General features: G+C 42.7%; 1 protein-coding gene across 2 annotated transcripts; it reads right to left on the reverse strand.

Annotated features, from left to right (window-relative positions):
* Positions 1-3,181: 3,181 nt before the first annotated feature.
* Positions 3,182-19,390, reverse strand: FLVCR1 (FLVCR choline and heme transporter 1). Of its 2 annotated transcripts, XM_075042694.1 has the most exons (10): positions 17,864-19,390; positions 14,473-14,617; positions 13,811-13,951; positions 13,432-13,499; positions 13,077-13,180; positions 11,826-11,936; positions 10,114-10,219; positions 9,783-9,894; positions 9,011-9,078; positions 3,182-7,593 (listed from the first exon to the last, which is right to left on the reverse strand). In XM_075042694.1, exons 1-10 carry the CDS (start codon positions 18,992-18,994, stop codon positions 7,531-7,533), a joined length of 2,049 nt encoding a protein of 682 aa, XP_074898795.1. In that variant the 5' UTR covers positions 18,995-19,390; the 3' UTR covers positions 3,182-7,530. The 2 variants fall into 2 exon arrangements, with proteins under 2 accessions (XP_074898795.1, XP_074898798.1); XM_075042697.1 differs by lacking the exon at positions 11,826-11,936 and having other exon boundaries at positions 10,137-10,219.
* Between the last annotated feature and the right edge of the window lie 7,132 nt (positions 19,391-26,522).

Consider the following 26,522-nt stretch of genomic DNA (forward strand, 5'->3'; position numbering starts at 1 on the left):
AGGAGGGGGCCCCACGGAGGATGGGACTGTGCTTCTATCTTAAGCAGTCATGCCAGTAGGGAAAGAGAGGCAACTCCCCAATGGACCCCCCCACCAAGCTCACCAACTGATTCCAGACAACCCCAGGAACGTGAACTGCACATGTCGAGACCACCGACTAACACGCTATAAAAGAAGGGAGAACGAGTTCTCAGTGAGCACCCTCTGGAACTGGATCTCTGTGCTCGCTGGACCAACGCTGGACCCAGGACTGGTGAAACCCTTCTCTTCTCTCTTTCTTTCTTTCTCTCATTCTCTCTCTCCCTCTTTTCCTTCTCTTTTCCACAGTCCCTACACCTCATCCTTTTAAACATAAACCGTTGACCGAGTCTGAGACTGGGAGTGGATCTCGCCGCCCCTGGGCTCCTCTTTGAGAAGGAGTCCAGAAAGCAAGGGGGTCTGCTCTGAACCTCGGGACTCAAAGGGAGGGCTCTCCTTCTGACACAGGTTCATGTTCCTTTTTCCGCTTCTTTTTCTACACTTCCCTTCTCTTCTCAAACAGCACCTTAATGACATGATGCAAGGTTCATATTGATAAGTTCACTTATACTTGGGCAAGGTTAGCTAGGCTGAATAAATGTTGATTGTTGTTTGAACTCCCCTGGTGTCGTTTCACCTTAATTCTGACCAAGGAAATCCACGAACCTGAGTCCCTCCAATTTTGGGACGCAACACTTGGCAGCAGCTGGACAAATTAATTTCCAGAAGAATAAGTAACTTTGTACTCACTTGCAGTCCCTCTTCTACCTTATCCAAACTAGTGATCAGAATCCGAGAAACCTTAGGACTGCCCCATTCTGAAAAAAGAAGTTGGGAAGTTTCTGGTTCAGCCCAGCACAGGCTGGGAAAACTTCTGTAGCCTTGAATACTTCACTGGGATTTTTCCCAGCAATTTTCACACAGTGCTTTAAGAACCAGGGCTAGCCCCTGATGTCCCTAAGTCATGCTGCTCACCAAGAAGCTGGGTTTAGTACACGCTACATAACTTTTGAAAGCAGAGCAGATGCATGAGTATGAAACTGAAGTTCAATTTTACTTCTGCAAGTCAGTTGAAGAAAAAAACTTTCAAGAGAATTTCCTAGGGTAAAAGTCAATTTCTCCATTAAGGAACACCTAGACAGAAAACTAAACTATCATCCAGAGATCCCATTCTCTCTCAGCAGGTTTGCTGTTCTCACTTAGGCAAAGCATTTCTTTCCAGCTGTTACATCCAACAATGCCAATGCTATTTTAGTCAACTGACCTAGTCTCATCTGAGACTTTTTCACATGGCTGTTAAAAGATACTTTTTCAGGATGCACACACAAGTACAGATAGAATACAAAGTGAGTCACAAAGTAAGAAATTGCTATTACAGTGATAAAACAGACATCAAACCCCAAAGTCACCTGGGCATGGAAAAAGGCAGCTTCTAATGACACCTTCCTCTTTTCCAAAATCAGCTCACTAGGATGCACATTCACTGCCTCTTCTACAAAGCTGAAGAACTCCAATCTGTGGAGCTACAGCGACAGCACTTCTGGGCTTACATGAGGCATCTTTAACTAGATGTTTTCCATCTGCAAGGGTTTTATAGCTTTTGTAGGTTCTCGTCTGTTTCTAGAACTTGTAATGCAAGGCCACAATTCTGACAATGCCCCTTAGTTGTTATTTAGAACTTTTTTTGACCTAAGCATTGTTACAGGTAGAAGCAGTTTAATGAGAAAAGACTGGAAATCAGCATCCTAGAGGCTGAATTTTGACCACACATGATAATAAGCAGGTATTAGCTAATCTCACAAATTAGTAACCATGCCTAACCACTGCCAGTACTTAGCCTTTTTTTTTTTTTTTATACTGCAAACATACCTGCTGAAGTCCTTTCTACAAAGTTTAGGTTACTATTGTCTCCTGAAAGATGTTGTTTAATTTAAGATCTGAGTATTTAGAACATGGTCAGATAAGGTTAGCTCACTGTGAAGCAGAGCCATAAGGAAATCCAGCAGGCTTGTAAGTAGCTTTTCCAGCCTTGGAAGCAGCTGGACTGTTAGGCACATATATATACCAGCCATGCACAAACCACACCACTTTCTGGAAGAGGTAACACTTGTTAGCTGTGGATAATAAGGCCTCCTCCCAATTACAGAAACAAACAAAAAAACGAGAAGAAAAAAAAGGAAAAAAAAAAAAGGATTTTCCTTCAAGAATGGCTTTAATCATAGTCAGGACAGCTTCACATTTCCCACTTACCTGATGAGGTTTCTGGTGTTTTCTTTCAAGAACGAGTGAGTATCTCCCAAAAAACAAACTTTAAGGCAATAATAATTTGCTGTGATTGTTCCTTCCCAGCTGTGGGAATGTTTAAATTGCAATGCTAAATGGGGATATAGCCTGCAGCTTTCGTAGAGATACTGCAAGAAGAATATGACCCTACAGTCCTGGTTGCAAAATGAAGAGCCCATCTGAAGATTCATCCCACTATTGAACTGGATGCTAGCGTTGTTCTACAACAAAAGGCTTGTGTTTCCTGTGCTCTGCAGCACCTGCAGCCTCCTGTGAAGAATCTCGTATACATAAATTGCTAAGAGGTAATCCCAGTTTTGTGGAAAAGAGAGGTAAAAAAACCCCAAAACTTTTTCTTAAAGTGACTCTACTTTCTTTGAAGCAGGTTCCTTCAATTTACCTGGCTCACAGCTGATGTGCTGGGGATCAATACTAAACACCTGAAGTGACAAAACTCTTGCAGAGTGTTCACAACAGTCCTACTGTGCTCCCACTGAAGACACCTCTGGTTTTAGAAACAAAAGTTGGGCCATAACTGAATGTAATGTCTCAATCTATCCTCCCTAAGAAGTTATTCTACCCTCTCTCCCCAGCTAATCTCTCTACAGCTGGGTGTTTTAATAAAATATTTGCACTAGCCTTAAGGAGATGACTTTGGATTGTTCTGCTTCAGGTGTTAACTGCACTTTCTTTTCCTCACAGCCCTCTTCCAAAGCAAAGGAGGAGAAATCACTGTGCTAGAGCACTGCAAATCAACTAGTGATGCTAATACTTTTAATTCCACAGCCTGAGAAAATTTCTCTGTAAGCCAATACTCTTGTGTAGAATACATTTATATACCCCACATAAATGCACTCTGCATATACATGTGCATGCATGTTTATTAATGACAGTGTATCATTCACTTATAAAATTTTCCTACACTAAATGGCAGCTTGTAAGGAAAAAATGAATCATTTTTAGACCATAAGCTGTATCAGCAGCTGTCAAAAATGGTAATCTTTGCTCCAGTCAAGTTACATGTTATATACTTTATTAGTAACATATAAAGGTAAGGAATGATGCCACCCACATATACACATACGTGCAATATTGCAATCAGAGAATATTCATAATGAATTTTTTAATTTTCTCTTGAAACAAAGAATGGGACAGTAACAAAACCAAAATATTACAGCAAAAATTTTTGCTATCTTGATGAGAAGAACAAAGACATGAGCAGTAAATAACACGGGTCTTGCATGAAAATACATTTCTCTTAGGAATATTTTTTGCTTAATTCATTCTAGTTCATGCATTAACATTATTCTCCCTCCTCACAGACTTCAGACCAAATTGGGGGGGGAGGGGGTCACATGGGATATGGTAACTTAGCTTGTGGTCTCTGAATCATTAGTAGCCTATTACACTTAAGAAGGTGGTACATACATATATTGAAAGACAGCAACCAGAAAGGTCACATGTTCCCATTCACACAGGAAAACTCATGAGTTCACAGAATGGAAAATGAAAGCAATGAATGCTTATAGCTTAACCCAGTTTCACTTGGTTGTAGATGCACAAGGTAGTCCAAAGATTTCTCAAAAAGCATTTTTTCATTAGGCAACATGGGCTGGCAGCTCTAATTACACACTCCAGTGCTTGTCTCTGAAACAACAGACTGTCTTGAACAAAAGAGATGACCAAGATGATGAAGTTAGGAAAGCCCTATTAACCTGAAATGATTTATATGTATTCTTCCTACTTCTTCCCTTGTTTTTTCTTCCTCATAAAACATGAGCATTCAGCAACAGAAAAGAGATGCTATTAAAGACAAGCACCCATCTACAAAACAAATGCTCTGAAGGACTCATCTACCAAGCTGAAGAAGAAAGCTCTCAACTGCAGCAATTCCAGACTATGCCTTACAGGTCTGATATTTTCACACCCAGCCAACAGAAACAAGGCCATGTTAGGAATCCTAAGTAAAAATGGGTCAATGTTTTCTGGGTCTCTCCCACTGAAGTTAGCAAAAGTTTAACACAGTCTGGAAGAAACAAAGAAAAATGGGTTATTTTAAAGGCCAATCTCTAATCTTTAGCAATTACACACCTTGGTGGGCCCCTGGGAACTTTGGGGCAGCCCCCTTGCTTAAGCTCACCATTACATAAGTTCTCTTGCAGCCTCTAGGTTCTCTTGAAGCATTTAAAAGAAAAGCAAATTGAAAAGCAAAAGCTGATGCATGGGATTGGGATGCCTCTCCTCACTTGGTTTCCCACTCCATCCTCTCACAGTTGACATGTAATTCCATTCATTAAACAATTACCTCTTTAAGCAGGTACAATTTTTAGCCCCCACCTCTACTCTTACTGGAAGGCTGAGCCAGAATCTCAAGGCTAAGAGAGTCAGAAACCCTGTTTCCAATTCCAGATGGATGTTTGATTGGGTGGATGTTATTTTTAAACAAAGAAAAATTAAAAGCAAAAAAACCAAAGCCCCAACTACCCCAAATTTATTTCTGCCATGAGCTAGAACCTTGGTTTCTTGACAGAGAGGTAATAAGATTATTGCATAAAATACTGGTTTGTTCTTTATTTGCTCTTTATTTTGCTGCTGAGCCTTTTATTTAAATATTTTATTGTTGCCTGGAAATAGCTCACAGGTTTCCAACTTTCAAGCTCCTTTTAGAGGGAGGATGTAGATCCAGGACATAATTAAGCCTTCATTATTAGGAATATTTTCTTTTCAGGGACCCAGCAGGGTTTCCAGCATGCCAAAATCTTGTTTGGACCTTTTCAGAGGGTAGCCAAGTAATTTGGCAGAAGATAAACACAAGGAGCCAGAAGGGCTAGAATATTTTTTCAATAATCAGCTGAACATAACTAAAGAAACTGGAAACTAGTAGTGAAGAAATCAATTAAAAAATAGATTTTAAAAAGAAAGAAAAAAGCTCAATCTTTGAATTTGAACAGTGCATACCAGACATCTCCGAAAGCATTCTGGATACTGCCAAAGACTTTCTATTGGACATTTGGAAACACTTCCCCAAAACTGCAAAAATATCTCGTTAATATTTCTCAACAGCAGAAGTACAAAGCAACCACAGGCCATGAGCACAAGTATTTACTGAATCTGTATTTTGCTGAAGAACGTATATATTTTGGCACGCTTTTTTTCTGAAGGGAAAAGCCACCCACAGATATCAAAAGGCAGGAACTTTCACTTTGCTCACTCTGGCTGAAAACATGTACATCCCTTGATGGGGCAGCTTAAATCACAGCAAGTCATTAAACGTAAAGAACTGACATAATGAAAGCATCTCTACTGCTACCCCTATACTCTTGCCTGCCATTTGAATATCTATGAGTTACTTTTCCTATATTCAGCTACCTCACCAGAGGACTCTTCTTGTAGAGCTCGCCTCTCCAGGAGCAGCAAGGTGTACCCATTTCTCTCTAGCACTGGACCTGGCAAAGAGACATAGACCCTTTTTGGAAAGGAGAGTGTTCCAAGAATGCTTAGCTTATTCTGATATGTATATTGCCATTCAGTCTTCCCATGTCTGAAGCATTTATCATACAAAATGTTAAATCAAGATCATCAAGTTTAGCAGCTTAAGTTTAGAAAGTTTACGGGGTCCTTTTTATATAAAAGGATCCTACAAATGAATCTACAGAGAAACAAGAAAAAGAAAAGCGCTTAACGATACTTATCATACTGAAAGACTATCTTGGAGTTAAAAAGCTCCCCATACCCAACTGTAACAATCCATGGAAAACTCTGAGTAGGATTCCTTCTGGATGGCACTACATTTGTGGGAACCCAAAGAGACGGCATCATTGATGGTACTGAACCTGCAGGCTCATCTTGAAGACTGCTAAGGCTTAAATGTTTGCAAAAAGTCCACTAACTCAGGTCTGACTTTTTTCAGTAGTAGTAGTAGGGCCTCAGTATTATTGTAGTGTTATCAATTCTGTAGGTGTGTAGACAGAGCACAAGGTAAAGGAGAATACTTTCAGAAGCACTGCAGTGAGAAATCTGCATCCCAAATTCAGATAAATATAATAACACAAGGTGAATGTTAATGAAGTCTGCTCCTTTTGTAGCTAAGATGCACGACATAAACAGCAAATATTTCAAAGTGAGACATCAGTATTTTCCTTTCAGTCACCGTTACAGATTTTAACAAACTGCAAAAGACAGTATTTAAGTTATACGAGCACAAAAATTTCACGAGACAAATGATACAATTCATAACACAGAGAAATAAATGCAAAAAAGGATAGAACACATTTTCTGATACTCCACAAATATTCAGAGGAGGTTTAACACACAAAATGGAGTTTCTTCAGCAGCACTGATTAAACTCAAGATGAGGCAAGGATCTTCTTTACAAAGTAAAGGCACCAGCTCTTCGTAAACACATACTCCTCTCACTTTAACTGAGAAAGCACTCAAAATATTCCATGGAGGCAACCTCTGTGGTAGCATTCCATTGCCTATAAATACTTCACAGTATAGATGTCAAAGGCCTTTCTCTTCCTCTTTACTGTATTTAATAAGAAATGTTTCTTTCTTCAATTTATCTACCGTGAAACTCTTTAAATCTCCCTGGAAATGTTACAATGAATCTGTAAGACAGTGTTTCCTCTTATCTGCCTTCTGATATCTATCAAGAAGTTTCAAGGCAAAAGAAATGTCAGATGCCAGTATGAAACACACACGTTTCCAGTCATGTCTTGTTTTCAGTATTGTGCTATAGACAGTTTCCCAGAAGAAACCGTTGGCTTATATTAAAAATACAGATACATTTAAAAAAACCAACTTGTGAACATCCTCTAGCTGTGCAGCTACCTACTGTCTGACTTTTCAAATGCATTAGCAAAGACTGAACAAGAAAAGAGTATTAGATACTTCTGATCATTGACAACTGTACTTCAGGATTCCAGATTTTTTCAAGTATGCATCCTGAATGTGCATGTCTCCCTAGCATGGAGAGTATTCACACAGTTCTTTACTAATGAAACTGCAAAACTTGAAAACTGTTAAAATAAATATTCCATACAAAGGTGAATTATTTGCATCTTGGGCAAAACGAATGGAGCATCTTCATAGTTTCCACCGCACAAATATCACCAATATCACCAAACACATTTTGCTACTCATACACACAATTCCAGTGATTATACTAATTAATATTGTTCGGTATCCAACCAAACTTGTGCGTTTCTAAGTCACCTTCTTTCAGCTTTATAAAGCTGACTGAGTTTTTAATGTAGTACTTTCAGGTTCTACAGGACTGTCAACTGGTACCTGGAGAGGGGAAAAATAAAAAGCAGGAATTAAGCTGTTACTCAGCAGAAGCTATTTCCAACCTCAGTATTCTTGGGTAATTATTAGGCTAGACTCCAACAGTATATGTAGTTAATGAGCCAAATTAGGCATTTATAGAAAGCCTTATTTTCCCTTCTATCTGTAATGAAAAAAAACAAACCCAAAACCAAAAAAACAAGAATTGAGTTTCTTATTATAACTCTAAAATATATATTTACTGCATATAGATATTTATCACATGGAGATTAACTTTCAGGGTTTTTTTCTCCATTACATTTAAACACAGTAGAATCTTGATGATCAAGGTTTGGTATCAAAGTGCTATTGTACCTTATTAACATAGGCAGCTCTCAAATATTTATGGTAATATCAGGGCAAGGACTCCAGGTTTTTTTAATATCCTGGCTAATATAAATGAAGTTGCGTGACCATCTAGGCTAATTAACAAGGTGATAACAGAAAACAGGCAAGTCATGGACCACTGCCTATAGTCAGCATGTACACCCCTGAGATAGTCCTGACCCAGGCTGCTAAACCCACAGGATGCCATACCGTGCACACACAGCTGCACAGGTTTCAGGTTCAAGTTGCTCATATAGCACCAGCTTGGAAGTTTCTGAACCTTATGCAGACACTAACTGCGTGCACCTGATCGCAGATGATCAAAAGCTGCTATATATATGTATGCAAGACACCTACACATAAGAGGTGTGACAAAGGATCTTGCAATATCTGACTCCAAAAAGCTGTTTCATTATCTTGATCCAAATGACCAAAAAACCCACAGCACTGAAAAAAGTTTCCAATGGCAGCCTTATTTCTACTAGTAACTGTGATAATTTGGAAAAGCTGCTGAAACATGGTCTTAGGACCTCCTGAACAGCAGAAAGTGATACACTCGCTCTTCATTTAAATTGAGAGGGTGCTCAGCAGAACAGACCCAGCTCTTCATGCAGCACAGTATAGAAACTGCAGCATGACTTCTGTTCATCAGACACTGACCTCACTTAAAGGGACAGCAGGTATTTTAAATAAAATATGTAGTCTATAGCACAGCCTCCTAACCCAACACACAAAACAGCTTCACAATTTACAATGCTACCTGCAAGTAGGAAAAAGCAAGATTCAAGCAACAAAATCAGAGATTAATATTAGGCACTTAAAATTCAGGAAAATCTGAGAGCAGAATGTCTTTCAGTTTTTTTCATAGAAGCTAAGGTGAGAAACAGATATCTGAGGGCAGCATCCCACGTGGCTCTGTTGTTCCAAAACCGCACGGAAACAGTCATACTATAAGTTTTTGTCAATTACTCTTTTGCTGTTAATATTATTATGCCAACAGAAGCCAAGCATTCAAGTATGGCAATACAATCATGGTAAAAGAGTCACCACTTACAGCTTTAACATCCAAATTCATAATCCCCGAATTCACATTGTGTCTTCGCAAATCTGATTTTATTAAGGCTGAAACAAAACAAAACACACAAAAAAAAAAAAAAGAAAAAAAGAGAAAGGTGGTTCACAACTTTGCAATGACATGCCTTTCAAGGGAAATGTATGGTGCAAGCACGTAGAAGCTGCTTTCAGCACATATTCAAAATACCTGTATTCACCCTTGCAATTTGAACTTACTGACAATTTGAACTTGCTCCTCACAAAGCACACACAGAAAATTACAATAAAAGCTTTTAAACCATGAGTACTTAAAGCAAAGCTTGATGGTTTTAGCACTTTCAGCACATTTGTAAGTACCAGCATGTGTATGTCACTTGTACAGTTCAGGAATACATCAGCCATTTCTTGCATTTGGAAAACTACAAACTGTCTCCATTTATGGATTTGTTTACATTTACTATCTTACTCTGGAGATAGACATCTGCCTCAAATTCAAGACATGACCTAAGAAATGGGTGACAGATGGCTGTCCATATATTAGTAACATCGTCCTTAAAACAAAGGGGGTGCACACAGCAAATATTTAAAGAGAAAAACAAAGCAAAAAACCCAAACCAAACCCTGCACTTTCTGTCAGCCCAGACAGAAAGCCACCTATTTAAATCCTGGATGTCCAAGACATCTGAAAACTACCCAGAAATTCACTATCTCAAAAAAACCCTCCCCATTTTTACATTAAAGGGAAACCATTACTTACATTTCTGATTAATTACCTGTTAAGATAATGCCCACAAAAATCCAAGCACAAAGAAAGAGGTTTCCTGCACGAGGACTGTAGTCTGTTGTGAGTTTTCCTTGAACAAGTGTAAAGACAATTCCAAATATCTATAAACAAACAAGTCACTTCATCAGGATCACATAGAAAAGAGCCATCACTCTACCTTGCAAAGTTTCAGGTCACATCTTATAGAAGCCAAATTTAAAAAATTAAGACTACAGCAACACAACAGAGACTTAACAGCCAAGTCTAAGAAAGGCTTCTTAGATTCAGTCAGAGTGGCCTTGCTGAACATTACTTCACTTGAAGAAATAAAATGATATAACCTGTGCTGATGCATTAAGGAGACCTGAGGAAGTGCCTTCAGACTCTGGGTATGTAATTTCCACAGCGAATTCAAACCCAAGTGGGAGATAGCCAGTCATGAAGAACCTGTTGAAGCGGAGAGTAAGAGGATGACAGGTATGGCCTTCATCTATTACTACAGCTAAGAAAATCAAACATGAACACATGGTATTATGAATTAGCTGGTATTCTGAACTGTCTGTTTTCAAGACCTAACATGATTCAATGCTTGCTTTGTCTGCTTCGTTCCCCTGACCTCATCCAACAATTTTAGCCATACAACTCTCTTTCTAGGACAAAGATGTTTTAACATATATGTCCTGTTTCCCATAACCACCTGCATACATAGTAAACAACCTTCTCTGACCAGTCCACAAGCCACTCCATAATTAAAGCCAATTACTTTAAAATGAAAGACATACACGAACATCATCATTTCATCAGCCCAAACTTCTGTGCTGGAGGACAAAAAGAGACCATCAGTAGGGAATGAGGCTGGATGTGGAAGAAGCTGAGGGGACCAATGGGTGACAGGAAGAGCAGGGGCTGAATGCAGTTGAGATTGGTCAACTAGTTTTTAAACTGAAACTCTCAAGACATTTCTGGCTCTACCTTGACGGCCGTGTCTGGACACAGCACCAGTTCCTCAGCACCTTTGGGGGCTCTTAGATTATGTATCTATGAGAAGTGCTCATGCTCTTCTGAGCCAACAAAGCACCCAGCATGTTGCTCAGGCTATCAAAACATAGATTAATCAAAATGCACAGAAGCCAGTCTTCCTAGATTTGCTCATTAAACTCTAATCACTTATCCACTGGGCAACAGAAAGATTCAGCTTTACTGCAGACAGCTTTTTGAATTGGAACCAAACGAATTGACCACATACAGACTTCTGTTAGCTTGTCCTGGTTTCAGCTGGGATAGAGTTAACTGTCTTCCTAGTAGCTGGTACAGTGCTATGTTCTGAGTTCAGTAGGAGAAGAATGTTGATAACACTGATATTTTCAGTTGTTGCTCAGTAGTGTTTAGTCTGAAGTCAAGGATTTTTCAGCTTCTCATGCCCAGCCAGCAAGAAAGCTGGAGGGGCACAAGAAGTTGGCATGGGACACAGCCAGGGCAGCTGACCCCAACTGGCCAACGGGGTATTCCATACCATGTGATGTCATGCCCAGTATATAAAATGGGGGGAGTGGGGGCAGGGGGAATCGCCACTCAGGGACTAACTGGGTGTCCATCGGTGGGTGGCGAGCAATTGCACTGCGCATCATTTATACATTCCAATCCTTTTATTATTACTGTCGTCATTATAATTATTAGTTTCTTCTTTTCTGTTCTATTAAACCGTTCTTATCTCAACCCATGAGTTTTACTTCTTTTCCCAATTTTCTCCCCCATCCCACTGGGTGGGGGGGGAGCGAGTGAGCAGCTGCGTGGTGCTTAGTTGCTGGCTGGGGTTAAACCATGACAAGCTCCATAAAAATGTTAAATGAAATTCACTGAAAAATCAGTTACTTTCAGTTTATTCTGACGTAACAGAAGGTGAAACCCTAGTAAGCCCTATCTGTACTGTGAGCTATAGGAATAGGTTGAGAGCACAGCAACAGAATATACAGCAGACTCATTTAGTTAAACAATTAAATACTGTTTCTGAACAGAACTGCAGTAAGTCTTCTAGTCCTCTTTAATCGCTCACCCAAGTACTCCTCCAGTCACGAACACTACTATAAGGTATCCGAGGTCCAGGGTAAAAGTAAATACCAGCAACCCAATGAAAGAGAGAATGTAAACAATCAAAGTAGTTTGCCTGCAACCCAACAACAACAAAAAAAATTAACATTGTTAACATAAGGTCATAGCACATTGCTGAAGCATGGAAGAGTAATATAAACATTACTTACTCTCTAACAACTGACATTCTACAGCTATAAAGTTTGCTTCATGTAATTCTGACTCAAACATATCACACAATGAGAATGTATCCCTTCCCAAACTCTTTATTGCCTTGGTTATAGACTGCTTTGCTCAAGGCTAAAAAGACTTACTCAGACTTTCAAAGAGTGGACAATCACAGCAGATACTATTACCTTAAAATTATTTTATTTCTCCACTATGTTGTACCTCTTGGCCATTCTGCAGCGCTGCCCATTATACAATACACGAGCAGCCAAATCGATCACTATTACCAATAAAAGTCAGCCTAAGAGGCAAGTCAAACAAATCTCATTACAATGTTCTACTTATTTTAAATCTGGAATAAGGGATATCATCCAAAATATTAAAGCACACATCACTTATTTATAAGCCAAAACACATGCAGAAACAAAGCCAATCTACAGCATTAACATCCATTAGGTTTCTAGAGCTCTTGCACATAATGTACTAAGAGTCACAGGGGAGAACTACTCCACTGCAAGCAGTGCTCCAGGGCACTGCTCACTCCTGAGGGGCACCACACCATGGGTGATGGACCCAGGAGTTCCTACCCCAGAACAGAGTTCTGCTCCATGGAATTAAAGCAAATATTACGCTTACTAATAGGACTCGGAGTAGTATTAAAAAAAAAAAATTAGAATCCATCAATTGCCCATTTTACAAAACCAGGCAGAGTAGGTTTTGAGCCTTTATGACTTCCTAGGAGAAGGAGCCCACTGTAAGACATACAGTGCTTTCCTTGTTAGCCTTACACTCCTGAAGAGACAGGAGTAGATGGAAAACCCCTTCGCATCTTTGCATTCTCCGCTCTCATTTCTTTTGGCCAAGAACCAGTAAGAGTCTCAAGCTTTTCCTGTAGCCTCAGAAACTAGTCTCTACCAAGGCCGCTAAAAGATCAGGAGTGAACTGCATTTTATCATCAGTTCACTTCAGCCCTTACGTTGCAATATTTCTCTAATGCAATTGCACCGCTTTCCTACCCCTAGCCCCATACATGCCTACCCACACTTACTTGTATGTTTTAGTGTAATCCAGCCACAAACCACAAATAATCGAACCCACCATTCCTGCCACCACCAGTGTCAAGCCAATTCTCCCAGCGTTCACTTCTTCACCCTTTCAACAAATATTTATATGGTGCTCATTAATAACTTGCTTCCACTCAGAGTCAAGTTCAGACCTCTTGGCAGTCATAAGCGCAAACAAACATTCCTATGACTCCCATAGCTGTATGGTGCAAGAAACTGTAGGGAGGTATAAAGGAAACCAAACGTCTGAGCACACATAGCACCTGCATAATAATAAACATCACCTCTGCAAATGTACAGAAAAAAAAAATCAATACAAAGAAGATCCAAGAAACTTACCTCATAATGAGTTACTACCATCTGGTTTAATAACGTGGAGACAGAATAAAATGCCCCTGTCATAATACCTGCAGTACCAAAAGAAAAGCTTCAGTCATTCCAGGCATAGCCACGCAGATCTGGTACCCTAAAGAGTTAATCTTTATTTATTTAAGACTTGCATCAGAGGCAAAACCTTTTATCTGCCAGGTAAAATCTCTTCACCAGACCTACATATGGTATTTTGAACCCTGCCGGACTTGCCAGCACTGGCTGTCGAGTAAGTAAAAGCTTGACACTCCCTCCCACATAGAAAATCACCACCACAACTAAAACTCGATATGTTTTCAGCACACATTTGAACTGTTCTGCCAGACTACAGCCAGACAGCATCACTTACCGTAACTGATCAGCAAAAGTACAAACGGAATATTTTTGAACAAGTTAATAATCGACTGCTTGTAGGAGTAATCCTCGGGAGGCGTGGTTTGCAGGACTGCTTGAGAGTGACTAGGAGGGTATTTGGGCTTTTCTTCAAATACTGGGGAAAAAGAAGGAACAATTTTGACTTATTTTCACCACACTAATGCTTTCTCTTTTTGAAGCGTTTCGGTTTCATGAATTTCAGAAGATTAACTTGTGGTTTTTAACACTTGCATGAAAAAAATATTCTAGATTTTCTCATGGAAGAATCAAGTCACAGCCACAAAGGATGTGCTAATTATTCGGTCACGTCTGATTGCTACCAACGTATGGTCAAAGACAGACTTTATCTGCAATGTGTCTAGAACTTTGTATCTGAATTGTAAGACTAACAGAGAGACTTCCAATTACATCATAATGTCCCTGTAGCAAAAAGTCTAAGTGAACTAAATATTCTGAGAGAGGTCACTCCACGTGAAGCACGACATACAGTAAACTGGTTGTTGCTTAACCCTGGCGCAACAGGTAAGTGAACACAAGTAAACTCGAGAAACTACTTTGAGCAAAATCAGATTTTAAGTGAGATGTTGTAAACACTCCCTATGGTCACCATTTAAATTACAGGAACGGAAAACTTACCAACTCCTGTTAAGAAGAACAAAAGCGTGGACACTATTGCTGTTCCATAGAACATGATGCTGATGTTATGTGCCATTAGATTGATATCGTCAGGTGTATTTGGAACCAAAACAGGAGGCAACAAAAAGCCAATTGCAGTGCCAAGCTGGAAAGCAAGAAAAGAAAACCAAAAATCATTTCCCTGGGAACATAAAAATTAACAGAATTGAAAAGCCTTACCAGGTAGAAATCAGAATTTATATCATAATAAGTATTAATAAAACAATGAAGGGCAAGTGTTCATTTAGTATTATACTTCTGAGCCATTCGCTCTCAATGACATTTCACAATCAGGTCTTCCATAACTCAGGTTTTAACCTTTTCTTTTCTAAATTAAACTACAATACTACACCTAGTTGATAGCACATTTAACAACTAAGCATTAAGGAAGTGTTTTTGCAGAAGAATCTTTCAGAGGAAAATACTGTGTGTGCACATAAATTTGTATCGGTCATCCTGCAACTGAAGGCCTAGAGATGACAGAAGTCTCCAGCTATTCTTGTAGAAAGCATCTTCTCTTTTTCTCAATCAAAATCCTCCACTTGATGTCATGATCCTGCCACTACAGCAACAAAGACTGACATGCAAGATTTACTGCAGATCTGATAGAGCAGAGAAGAGCAAGAGAAAAGGAGCATCCTTATTAAGAAACACAAAACCAAAACCTACATCTGCAATTATTGCTAAGGAAATAAAGAAAAAAAAATAATCACAAAATGAAGTAGTAGTGGGTTTGTATCTGTAGTCAATTCCAACGTAGCAACTGATTTTGTATTAAAAAGGACAAAAAAATGAGGACTGAAATTTTGGGTGTGTATATATATATAAAGCATTTTAAAACATGAAGGAAAAATAGTCTTGACTACTCTCCAATTTATCTCTGCTGCTCCTCCAAAACTAAAATGCATTTTAAAGTATTAGAGCAAATTTTTTTTTTTAACTAAAAAAAAAAATCTGCTTCTGTTTCAGGTAAAAGAATAAAATAAAAAAGAGCACCAAAGACTGTTAGAGTAGCAAGTCCAACACTCAGAAAGTACTTAAATTAAAGGTGCGCCAATGTGCTTACAAAGCACCCTTTGTGCATATGCCTGATGAGGGTTTTGCTGCCTCCCCCCGCCGCATCAGATTCACACAGTATCCAGTGCTCATCTGAAGAATGTGTCCCTTTTTATCCTCACCCTTCAGTATATGAACCCTACAAACATGAACCGAGTACACAATTACTCTTTTTCTTAAGGCATGTTTTTTCCTCCCCCAGTGTGAGTCAATACAGTACTCACAGTATTCCAAGAAAGTCAAATGATACCATTTTTCACGTTTTACATCTAGAGAGGTTAAGGCCAGAAGCATAGAGAGTTCCAATGAGTCTGGTGTGCCCAGTTTAAGATGCTGAATAGTTGTGGAAATTTGGCACTCCTGACAACCCAGTGATTTGTGTTTCAACTGCAAATGGTCAGCATCTCAGGAAATAACGGGTGCGATCTGATTTTTGATGACTACTCTGTCCCTCCTCTGCCTGCGGTCTCAGCCCTGTTTGCTGTAGCTCTGAAGTTATGCAAAATATCTGATAATGACCAACAGCCCAGTTGATTATAGCAACCCAACTGTTACACAGCTCACTTTGTGCAATTAAACAAGTACAGCGAGACTATATTGTAATGCATATGGAGAAATGAACTGCATTGGAATATACAGACAACATTACTTCTAACTTCCAAGTGCCTAATTTGTCATTTCACTACTCTTTCAGTCTAGCTTTTGAGAGGTTGGGGTTTTTTTTAAGAAAGCAAAAACTGAGAACAGAGAAGTTCTATTGTCTGACACTTCATCAGTCTTCATGGGTCACAAGCAGGACTGGGATCTTAAGACCTATGTAGCACACAGGTCTGAGCTAGGAGGGTACGGCACAGCTGCAGAATAAGCCATAATCCTTTTTGCACAGGACTGCCGGAGGGAGACGAAATACACTGTTTCACAGGTGTTTCCCTGTCAGAGGGCTATCAAGCAGGTCGGCACACTGAGATCAGTCCTAGCTTCTGGAGGGGAATGTGCTCCAGAAACAACTAAAGTTTATCGTGTCCACACCTCTGTTCTTGTTTTTCTTGTCCATCTTCCTCATGGCTCCCATCCACACAATCCCTGCACTCCCGCTCCTGTCCTGCACCACTTCAACCCCCGTATCTCAGCACCCAAGCAAAGCATCGGTTTCAGACTCAAGTTGGATCCTTGGCACCGCACTGCAGAACTGAAATCCCAGTAACTCCTTGCTACTGGGAGGACCGGTGCATGTCAGGAAGAGCGGAAATTTAGCTGCCAAAGAAACCTTTAACCTGATTCTGGGATACAGAAGCAGAATTTTTGCTCAACTACTAAAACAACCAACCAACAACCCCCAATCTCTTCAGTCCAAAAGGGACAGTTGACTTGTGCACTGGAAGACTGCAATGCAAAAAAATTGTTTTGGAAAAGGATTGGGAAAACTATAAACAGCCAGGTATGAGCTAATGAGCAACCCTAACTGTAAATACGTAATACTAATATTACTGCTGTAATAATCCAAAGTGCACAAACATAAAATCATTAGACTTGCATGAGGAAAAACAAATCCCCTGTTACCTTAATCAAACCGTACCTATGACCTCAGCCTGCGCCAGCAATGTTGATTGGAATCTTAACGTTTTGTTGCCACAAAAAAGTGGGGACAGTGACAGGGGGCGAGAACAAGGCTATGGGAGGAAAAAAACCATCAGTATCCTATCTTCACCCGTGCTTTCAGATATGCCTGTTCCAGCTCTCTGAAACTGGCCGTGACCAGGGAGATCGAGGAAATCTGTGACTCCGCTATCAGCTCCCCACAGTGACGTGAGCTCTTGCAGTATTACAGAAAACTTCATGAGTCACCAAGGCATTGACTACTGGCACTTAGTGATTTGAGGCCGTATTTAAAAAGCAGAAACTAATATATGCCGGCACTGGGGCTCTGCACAGAGGTTCACGTACTTCACCCCCCTCCAGCTGGGGGTGGATTCAGTCGGATGAACGATGCCGAACGCGAGAGACAAGATGCCGAACACAAGGAGAAGAGAAAGCAGAGCAGGACGACTTCCAAGAAGGGTCTCAACCGATGGACTCCAGGCAGCCGAGAGAAGCGCGCGAGCTGCTGCACACCTGCCACACGGCCAGCGTCCCGCACGGCGAGGCTGGCTGGGCAGGGCGGGACGGGACGTCGCATCACCTCCGCGCTTGCCCCCGCTCTGTCCCTTTTCCTCTCTCCAGCAACCATTTCTCGGGGAACGCCTTCTCCCCCCTAACCGACTGACGCTAAGGCAGCCCGCTTCCCCTCCGCCCCTACCTGGTTGCCCAGCACGGCCACGGCGCAGGCGGTGGAGACCTCGGTGGGGCCGAACCAGACGGAGGCGATGCGCGAGGGCAGCCCCAGGATGAAGACCTGGGCGACGGCGCAGACGGCCTGGGCCGCCAGCGTGAGGGGGTACCGGCCGGGGGCCAGGCTGGCACACTTGAGCCAGGCGCCCAGGCCGTTGAGGCCGGCGCCCAGCAGGGCGGTGAGGCGCAGGCCCCGGGCGTCCAGCAGCCAGGTGGCGGGCAGGATGAGCGGCACGTAGGCCACCATGTAGACCATGGAGAGCCAGTCTATCTGCGTGAAGGAGACGCCGTAGAAGCCGGCGAAGACGTTGCTGAGGATGCTGTACTGGATCCACTGGAAAGCGTTCACCAGCGAGTAGCAGCTGAAGACGGCCAGCACCGCCAGCCGCCGCCGCGACAGCCGCGTCTCCGGCCGCCCGCCCGCCGCCGACAGCATGGCCTCGGCCTCGGCCGCCCGCTCCCCGCCGCCCGCCGGGGCCGCCCGCCCGCCGCCCTCCGCCTCCTTGCCGGGCAGGAAGCCGTTGCAGCGCTGCAGGGGGGGCGCGGCGGCGGCCGCCGGCATCTCCCCGCTCTCCCCCTCCGCCTCCTCCTCGCCGCCGTCCTCCACCATCTCGGCCGTCTCGCCGCCCAGCTTCCGCGGTGGCAGCGCCGGCGGGCGCAGCCCGGCTCTGCCTGGCAAGGTCACTCGCCTCCTGATCCCGCTCCGCCGCCCAGACCACGCCGCCGCCGCCCCGGCGGGGAAGGGAGGGCCCGAGCGGGAGGCGGCCCCGGGAAGCTGGGGCGGGGCGGGGCGGGGCGGGGGGATCTCGCCGGGCGGGGCGCTGCGCGGGTGTGCGGGTGTACGTGCGTGCACACACACGCACGCACGCGCGCGGGCCCCTCCGTACAGTCTCTCAGACGGGCTGTCCGTGCGGGGGGCCGAGAGCCACGCGGAGGCGGGAGTGATGCCGGCAGTGCCCCCGACCCCCCAGCAAGGAGCAGCACGGTCCTCGCGTTCTCGGCCGGCGCGTCCTACGCAGGCAAGGCCGGGGGGGGGCGCCGGACCTGCGCCGGGCGGCCGGTGGTCGCCTGCCTCCCCCGGCCGCACCGCAGGCTCCATCGGCCGCACGTTCCGGGAAAATCAGCGACCTTCCCCGGCGGCAGTCGGGTTTGTCTCTGCCCTGCGGAGAAGCGTAGTGGAGCGGGCGGAGGCGGAGGCCCGAATCGCGGCGGAGGGTGGCCGGGGCGGGTGCTCGGCGAGGGGGCTGCGCCTCCGCCCCTGCCCCTCGTTGCCGCCAGAGCCGCAGGCGACACGTTCCCCGTTTCCACTCGGCCTCCGAGATTTGGGTCGACTCGTACCCCAGAAAACCGGCCGGCCGGTTTCGACATCGCCTCAGTAAGCGATCTGCCCTCACACCCCGCTCCGTACGCGTCCGCGCAGGAGCAGTGTCTGGCAGCCCCTGCCACCGTTCGTCATTCTGCTGCTGCCCTTATAAAAAGACAGACTGTTCTCCGAAGAGCGTCAGGGAAATACACAAATATTTAAGTTTGTTAGCAGCGTTAGAAGTATTTTACTTGCTTCCGTGGGAAATCACTTAGCACGTGTTCAGCAAGTAACACACTGCACATTGTCCACAGACATGTCAGAGCCTAATCAGATCCGTGTCTGTGTGGTAGATGCACTTAGCCCCCAGTCTGAAGTTCCCTCCCTAATTACGGGTTGGTATTTTACTCAAGATCAGGTGATCTATGTAAGCCACAGTTCCTGATCTTATTTGCAGCATGAATAGTAATATGGACACATGCTTCAAAATATTAATCTGGCTATGTTTGCTTTCCCTGAGCACTTAGATGAGCAACCGTAGTGATGATTGCAGGGACCAGGGATTTTTAGAGACTACTAGAAGTGAATCCTGAATTTGCAGATCACAGGTGTGTGTTAGAAACCTGCTTTTCAAAAATAAAGTTACCTGTGTCAGATTTAGGCCCTTCTTGCCTCTTTCTTTCATGCCAAGAAAAAGCCTGATTTACTTTTACTTGGCCTGTGTAAGATCAGATGCTGGCTAAATTCTTCTGAATTCCTCTGCCTGACTTCACACTTCAAGTGCTATGGGCTGTAGTGATGAAGCCCACCTTTTTTAAGACAGGACTTCAAGAGGAGGTGTAGTGGGAACTGAAACAAACATTGCCAAAGTAACAGAGTAGCCAGCTTTCACTTTAGGAACATGTGTCAGTGTTACATATTGGTACAAATATGCTGAAAACACACCTGAGACAACCTCTACGCTATACTTCCAGCAGAGCCCATTCATGGTCACTGGGACCTAGTCATCCACACTGCTGGAGCGGTACAGCAATCCCTGGCACAGGCTGTGGGTTGGCCTTGCGGCCAGGGAAAGGACCGTGGCACTTTGGTTGGGTCGTATAGATGTAGCATTAGCATCCTAAACAGCTCTTGTTCTTTTAGAAGAAGGTATAAACATTGATCTGCAGCTAATTTCATTTAACATTTTTTCCTGTTGAATTTTGGATGACTTCAAAGTCCATCCAAAGATAACATTTACTCCTTAAAGACAGGGGAAAATAGGCTTTGTTCTTCTCTCATTCTTGCTTTTCCTACTGTTAACACCCTTGGCTCCATACAGCAGGCAGAGCTGCTGCCAGCAAATTCCCTCAGTGAAAGGTTCAAATTCAGCCTGTTCTAGAATGGCCGGCACGCCTTGGGTTTCACTGCCACAGCGCCCGCAGAGCATCGTCTCCTCTGTCCTCCTGACGGTTCAGCACACAGAGCGTCATCTGCTTCCTGCACAAAAGAAATAACTAGACGTCAGGGAACAGTAGACAAAAAGAGGCTAAGCCTGGCAGTGGAAGGAGCACCTGGATGAAAGCTACCTCCTAGAAGGAAAGGAGACTTTTTCCCAGAAGGAAGTAAGTTTATTTACAACAGATCAACACGAAGACAAATCCACCTTTGCTACAGCTACACTGATCTCGGTGAAATAAAACCAGGCTGATTTTGATGAGGTACAGTCAATACAATTCTATCTTCGGGGATATTTATCTCCAGAAATATCTTTCTAAACAAGAAAGGAAAAGGCAAATCAAATTGACAGCATCAAGGCAAGGCTCTGATACTTATCTCCTGACTTTTTATGCTACTGTTATTTCATAGGCTTCACAACCATTACTTCTGATTTACACCCATTTGTTTGAGAAGCAGGGCCAAGGACACAGCTGCCCATCAAGAGAAAGTTATGGCATGACAAACATCCATTGCAGGAGTTCACTTAAAATGTCCATCCTTGGATTTTTACATTTCATGGACAATTTATTAAGCTAAAAACAGAACACTGATGTCAAGGTTTACAGCACAAGTTTAGCTTAAAACTGCCGCTACCCTTTTTCAGTCTACCCTCTAAATGAAAATTTAGGCTCTCCTGAATATTCCTGTTAGTGATAGAGCCAGAAATTTCTCATGTATACCCAAACATTAACAAAGTTGTTTTCCTGAATGCTGTGAAAAGGCTAAAATACATCTTATCTATCAGGCAGTCACTGGGAAGTAGCTGATACTAATTTACTCCACAGCAATTATTTTCTTGTGCCCAAATTCCAGAACTCAGGCAGAGGCCAAGCACTCAAATTTTCAGGCTGGAGAAAGTTAAAAAGCAATTAGAAATGCAGTATCCTTATTTGTAGTGGTGTTATTGTTCCTCCTGTAGTATATGATCCATTGAAAGAACAATGTATTTTCATAACTATTTCCAAACTTTATCTTGCAGATAATGCCATCTTTGTACAAAAAAATGGCTCAGAAGGTGCCTTTTTGTTTCAGTCCAGGGCATTTCACAAAATAAAGGAAACCCAGCTATAGAGTGCTGCTTTCAGGGTGTAATTAGCTTTCTGACACTCCTACCTGCATTATTTCAGTGACATCAACTCCTAGGTAGGTCCTTCTTCCAATCCTCAATATGGTATCTAAGCCAGCCCCCCCAAAAAACCCACAAGTCAATCTATCTTTGTAAAACTTGAGCCTAAGGTTAGGAGTCTGCAATGAACAATGTAGAATGTTGCCAAAATATCAACACTTCTAAAATAAAACTAGAATTTTTATGTACAGGAGGCACACATTAAGACTTCCAGGCTTCCCTTTTTTAATGTTTCAAACCATATGTTTCAGTCTCTAAAGGAAAAAAAAACCACCTTTATTTTATAATGCATTTAACTCTTGGCTATGATTTTCAATGCAAAACTTGATCTCTCAATGCAGAGAAAACATACATGGCAGGAGTGCACCAGGTACTTGTCTTCCAGGCGAGTTGTTTGAACAAGAAAACTACAGCAGCTTAAGAAAGGGATTTCAGAACAAAAGATCTGAAGTTCCAACTGAGCTAGAAATGAACTGTTTTAGCAGGACATTAAACAAACCTCAATAAGCTGGACTTGAAAGTAGTTGGAGAGTCACATGTTTAAATTTCTTGATTGAAAGCTATTACAGAATACAGGGGAAAATGTAAACATCCTCTTCCTCCTATGCAGTCCGCATTCCAGCAACATTTGCCCACTCTCCCCACAAGGTAAAGCCATAATCCCACCTGGAGTATGAGCACATGCAACACAAGGCACTTAACTGAAATTTGTTTGTAGGTCCAGGTGTTTGTCTGGCCACCTCAATTTTGGAATATGACTGCCCACAGTAGGCTTGTTTGCCAATGGCCTGGATTCAATTTTTATGGACTGACAGGAATATAGAAGTATACTCTTAAGTATCAGAAAAGTTCTGAATTTTAAAATACGGGTAATGAGCTCCTCTACGGTAAACAATAGAAATTTGTGTTTCTAGGTGTCTCGATATATATAAAAGATGCAGAGATGTACATCTGGTACTTCTGTTGGGCTGCCACCTGGTTTTCCTTTTGTAGTTAGCTATCCATTTCATATACGTAATAGAATTTTACCCCTGAGTTTCTTACCAAAGCAACTGGGGGGGAAAAATTATGTGCACAAAATAAATTTTGTGTACAAAAAAATAATCATGTGAACAAAACAGTAGGTAAAATTTATTGGGTTCTTATTTGCCAAGATTAACAGGCTCTTCATATATTACAAAAAATGTAACTTCTATCTGAATCATTTATACACAGTAAGAAAAGTGTATATGCCCACAAAAATTAATAAAAAGCATAACCTGCAGAAGGGTTCTCTCAGATGAACATTCTCATTTTTTACAAGCACTCATTCACTCAAAGATTGGTTAACTTTGGGGAAAAGCTTTCAGGCATTTTTGTTGTTACTTCAAAAACTCCTTCTACTGATATGCTTTTCACCGCAGCAGTGTGCTGGCAGACAATCCTGATCTTCTCAGGTTCATTTCTTTCCTAAAAGACAATTGACAAAGCTCTTTTTTGAGAGAGATCAAGTGACATCAACCTGATCCATCAAAGGATTGTGGGACAGAAGTGATTAGAGAAGCCATACAGATGCAGCCAGCTGCATCTGAGTGGGTTGGCTTGGTTCACCTACAGCCCGAGGAACTGCTAGGCTGCAGTCTACCCCATCCTAAATAGTACACCAGGGAGATATTGGAGGTTTCCACTACCACAACCCATTTATTAACTCAGCATATAAGAATTCAGTAACATGAGAGGAATTGCTCTGTAAGAGTTTCCTCTACTGACTATAGCGGAATCCCAAGTGACTGACTCGGATGCAGCCTTCGGTGGATGCAGAATGTCCACTGAGAGCTCCTGCTCCCTGCCCCATCTATGTGGGAATATATAGCAATGTTGAAGCGATTCACTGGTGAAACCACCATTCAGAGCAACAAGGATAAAACGTCCTCTCCACTTCTAGGAGGTCTCAGATAACTTAAGTGTTATAACATTTTGAAGCACTATACTCATGAAAAAACACCATAACGTAACTTAAATTTTCAAACTCTCTTTCACTACCTGGTTCATTGCAACTTACCTACCTGGTCCATGCACACACATCCTTTCAAAATTAAATGGAAAGGACATGTGAATTTGGAGCCATTAAGAGCCTACTACGGAAATGTGCATGTATTTTAGAGATAGATTGCTCACCCAAGCTTGAGAAACATTGCTGCTTTTACTGTTGAGGAAAACCAAATATTTAGTAACAGCTTGACGTTCCCAATTTCCCTCTGAAGAGGTTATCAGCAGGAAAAGAGCCATGTTCTTTAAAGGTCTACATCCATTCGATGGGGAAGATGCTGGCTGACCTCAGCTTAACTAAAAATCAGCAGGAATTTTTTTGTTTAGACTGAATAACAATAGAAGATGCCTGCCCAAGACCCTGGCTGCGACAGTACATTATGGAAAATGCATTAACATTCCAGCAGCATTAACCATTTCAACAGGAAGTCAGCCAGACAGACACCAAGAGGGACTCTCCTTGTTGGAGCTCTGTGTTGGGAAAGCACTCCAAGCGTTCACCAAAGACCCTTTCAAACAGTTGCCTTTTGCAGCACACCTAGCAAGATATAAACTATTTCAGATTAGCTGCAAACCCAGAATCTCTCACAGAAAATTCCCTCCTTTTTATTATCAGGGGAGACAAGCCTAGTGTCCCTATCAGCAATGCCGTTAGTGCCACAGCCACTGGCCAGTGGGCAGCTCCTCTGCTTGGACAATCCCAGAGCATCTAGAGCTTTTTGCACGAGTGACAACATCTACTTCATCCAGATGCTTAGAGAGCAGGAGAGAGCCTGGCCTTCTGCTTCCACCTCCTGCCCGTACATTGACCCACTCAACACTACGCCCAGCTCCTGATGGCACCGCTGGGAACAGAGGGCACTCGGCACCTCCGGCACCCACCCAGCACCTGACATCCCTGAGGTGTCCACGAATACATTCATCAGTGTGTTTTACTGGAGCAGTGGTCACATAATGCCGCCCAACAGTTGACGTGTTGACTTACAAATTGTTTCTCTACCTTGAGAGATCCCTGTGGCTCTTACATATATATAGAATCATAGAATCATTTAGGTTGGAAAAGACCTTTAAGATCATTGAGTCCAACCGTTAACCTAGCACTACCAAGTCCACCACTAAACCGTGTCCCTAAGCACCACACCTACATGTCTCTTAAGTACCTCCAGGGATGGTGGCTCAACCACTTCCCTGGGCAACCTCTTCCAATGCTTGCTAACACTTTCAGTGAAGAAATTTTTCCTAATATCCAATCTAAAGCTCTCTTGGCGCAACTTGAGGCCATTTACTCTCCTCCTATCACTTGTTACTTGGGAAAAAAGACCGATGTCCAGACACCCAGCCGTATATATATACATGTATATTAGTTCTTCTTCAAATAATAAGACCGAGCCAGTAAAGAAGAACATATGTAAATGTTACATAGCACTAAGGCTCTTAAAGTGCATGAACTTTACAGAGAATATAGGAAAAGGATTTTAAAGAAGCATAAATGTAGGGACTACTCTACATGTTATTGACTATACCTGTTTGGAGCAAGGGAAGGGGAATCGATTTCCAAGCAAATGTTCTCCAGTGGAATCTGTTTAATTAACTTCTCTCACCAGTGCAGCCAGGAAAATAAACAAGACAGAATAGCCCATGAGAAGGTCAGTCTCACTACAGCAGTCAATATAGCAACATGCAAAATAAGTACCAGCTCTGCCAGAATGGCATTCAGACTGTTTAAGCCTTTGGAGATAATCCTATATTTCCAATGAACTGCAAACACAGGCTGAACAGAGTATTTATGTCCCTTAAGACCTCAGACAGTACCAACAGCTTATAGCTTTTAGAAACCTTAGGAGGGGAATGAAGACAAAATAACTTGGGTCCTGAGAATAACACTGCTTTGGGTGCTTACTTCTCTCCACTGGCTGTACAACAACTTTGGGCTCCTAGGAGCTACGCACAGGACAAAAGGGACGTTGGATGCCAGAAAGCAGACCCGCAAAGCTGCTGAAAAGGCACGGGTCAGCTTAACAGACTGGTGAAAGAACAGTGCAGCCACAACCCGGCTGGCAGCTTGGGAGCACCGTGCTCAGAAACATGCCAGCATCCCTCCTCCCAGCCTAAGTGAACAGATAGGGAGAGCTCGTTATTGCCTCCTTTTACCTAGGCAGATTAAGCACTCTCGGGGACTCTCCTGTCAGCTCAGCTCCTCCCAGGGTAAATGTCTGAGTGCTGGAAGCAAGAGACTTTGTGCCTCCATCAGGCCAGGTGGAGGTGATGGAGCAGCCACAGCCTGGGGCAAGAGAAGAGATGGGCAATGTTTGGATGGATGGTGGTGGAAGGTGAAGCTCCCACCGCCCCCTGACAAGGGGGTTGGCTTGGGAGAGGCTGCATTTTTGAGGGACCAAAGTTACTTACATGTTTGGGAAACTTTTCTTTCATTTATAAACACCAAACCATTTCACTGTGAATTTCATACTGAGCTTTCAGTTAACAAGTGTTGAAATGTTTGGTTTTACCTAGGAAATACTGAAAAAAGAAATCAGCCTCTCATTTCAAAATGGGCAGTTTTCTTTGAAAACAACAGCCTGTGGGAGGCTCAGCTTCAAACTGCTACATGAGGTCTCTTTCTCATGTTTTTTTCCAAAATCCAAAAAATCCCAGCGTCTCATTTTTACTTCAAAAGAAAACAAGTTTACGGGG

This window comes from Buteo buteo, chromosome 12 (assembly GCF_964188355.1).
Source record: "Buteo buteo chromosome 12, bButBut1.hap1.1, whole genome shotgun sequence".
Lineage (NCBI taxonomy): Eukaryota > Metazoa > Chordata > Aves > Accipitriformes > Accipitridae > Buteo > Buteo buteo.

What these genes read in the sequence shown, in the direction of transcription:
- FLVCR1 (XM_075042694.1), bottom strand. Translation starts at nt 18,994, where the DNA reads ATGGAGCCTGCGGTGCGGCCGGGGGAGGCAGGCGACCACCGGCCGCCC. An exon ending in GTTCTTCTTAACAGGAGTTG is followed by an intron (nt 13,952 to 14,472) that starts GTAAGTTTTCCG and finishes CTTTTTCCCCAG; the next exon opens with TATTTGAAGAAAAGCCCAAA. An exon ending in TGGTAGTAACTCATTATGAG is followed by an intron (nt 13,181 to 13,431) that starts GTAAGTTTCTTG and finishes ATTTGTTGAAAG; the next exon opens with GGTGAAGAAGTGAACGCTGG.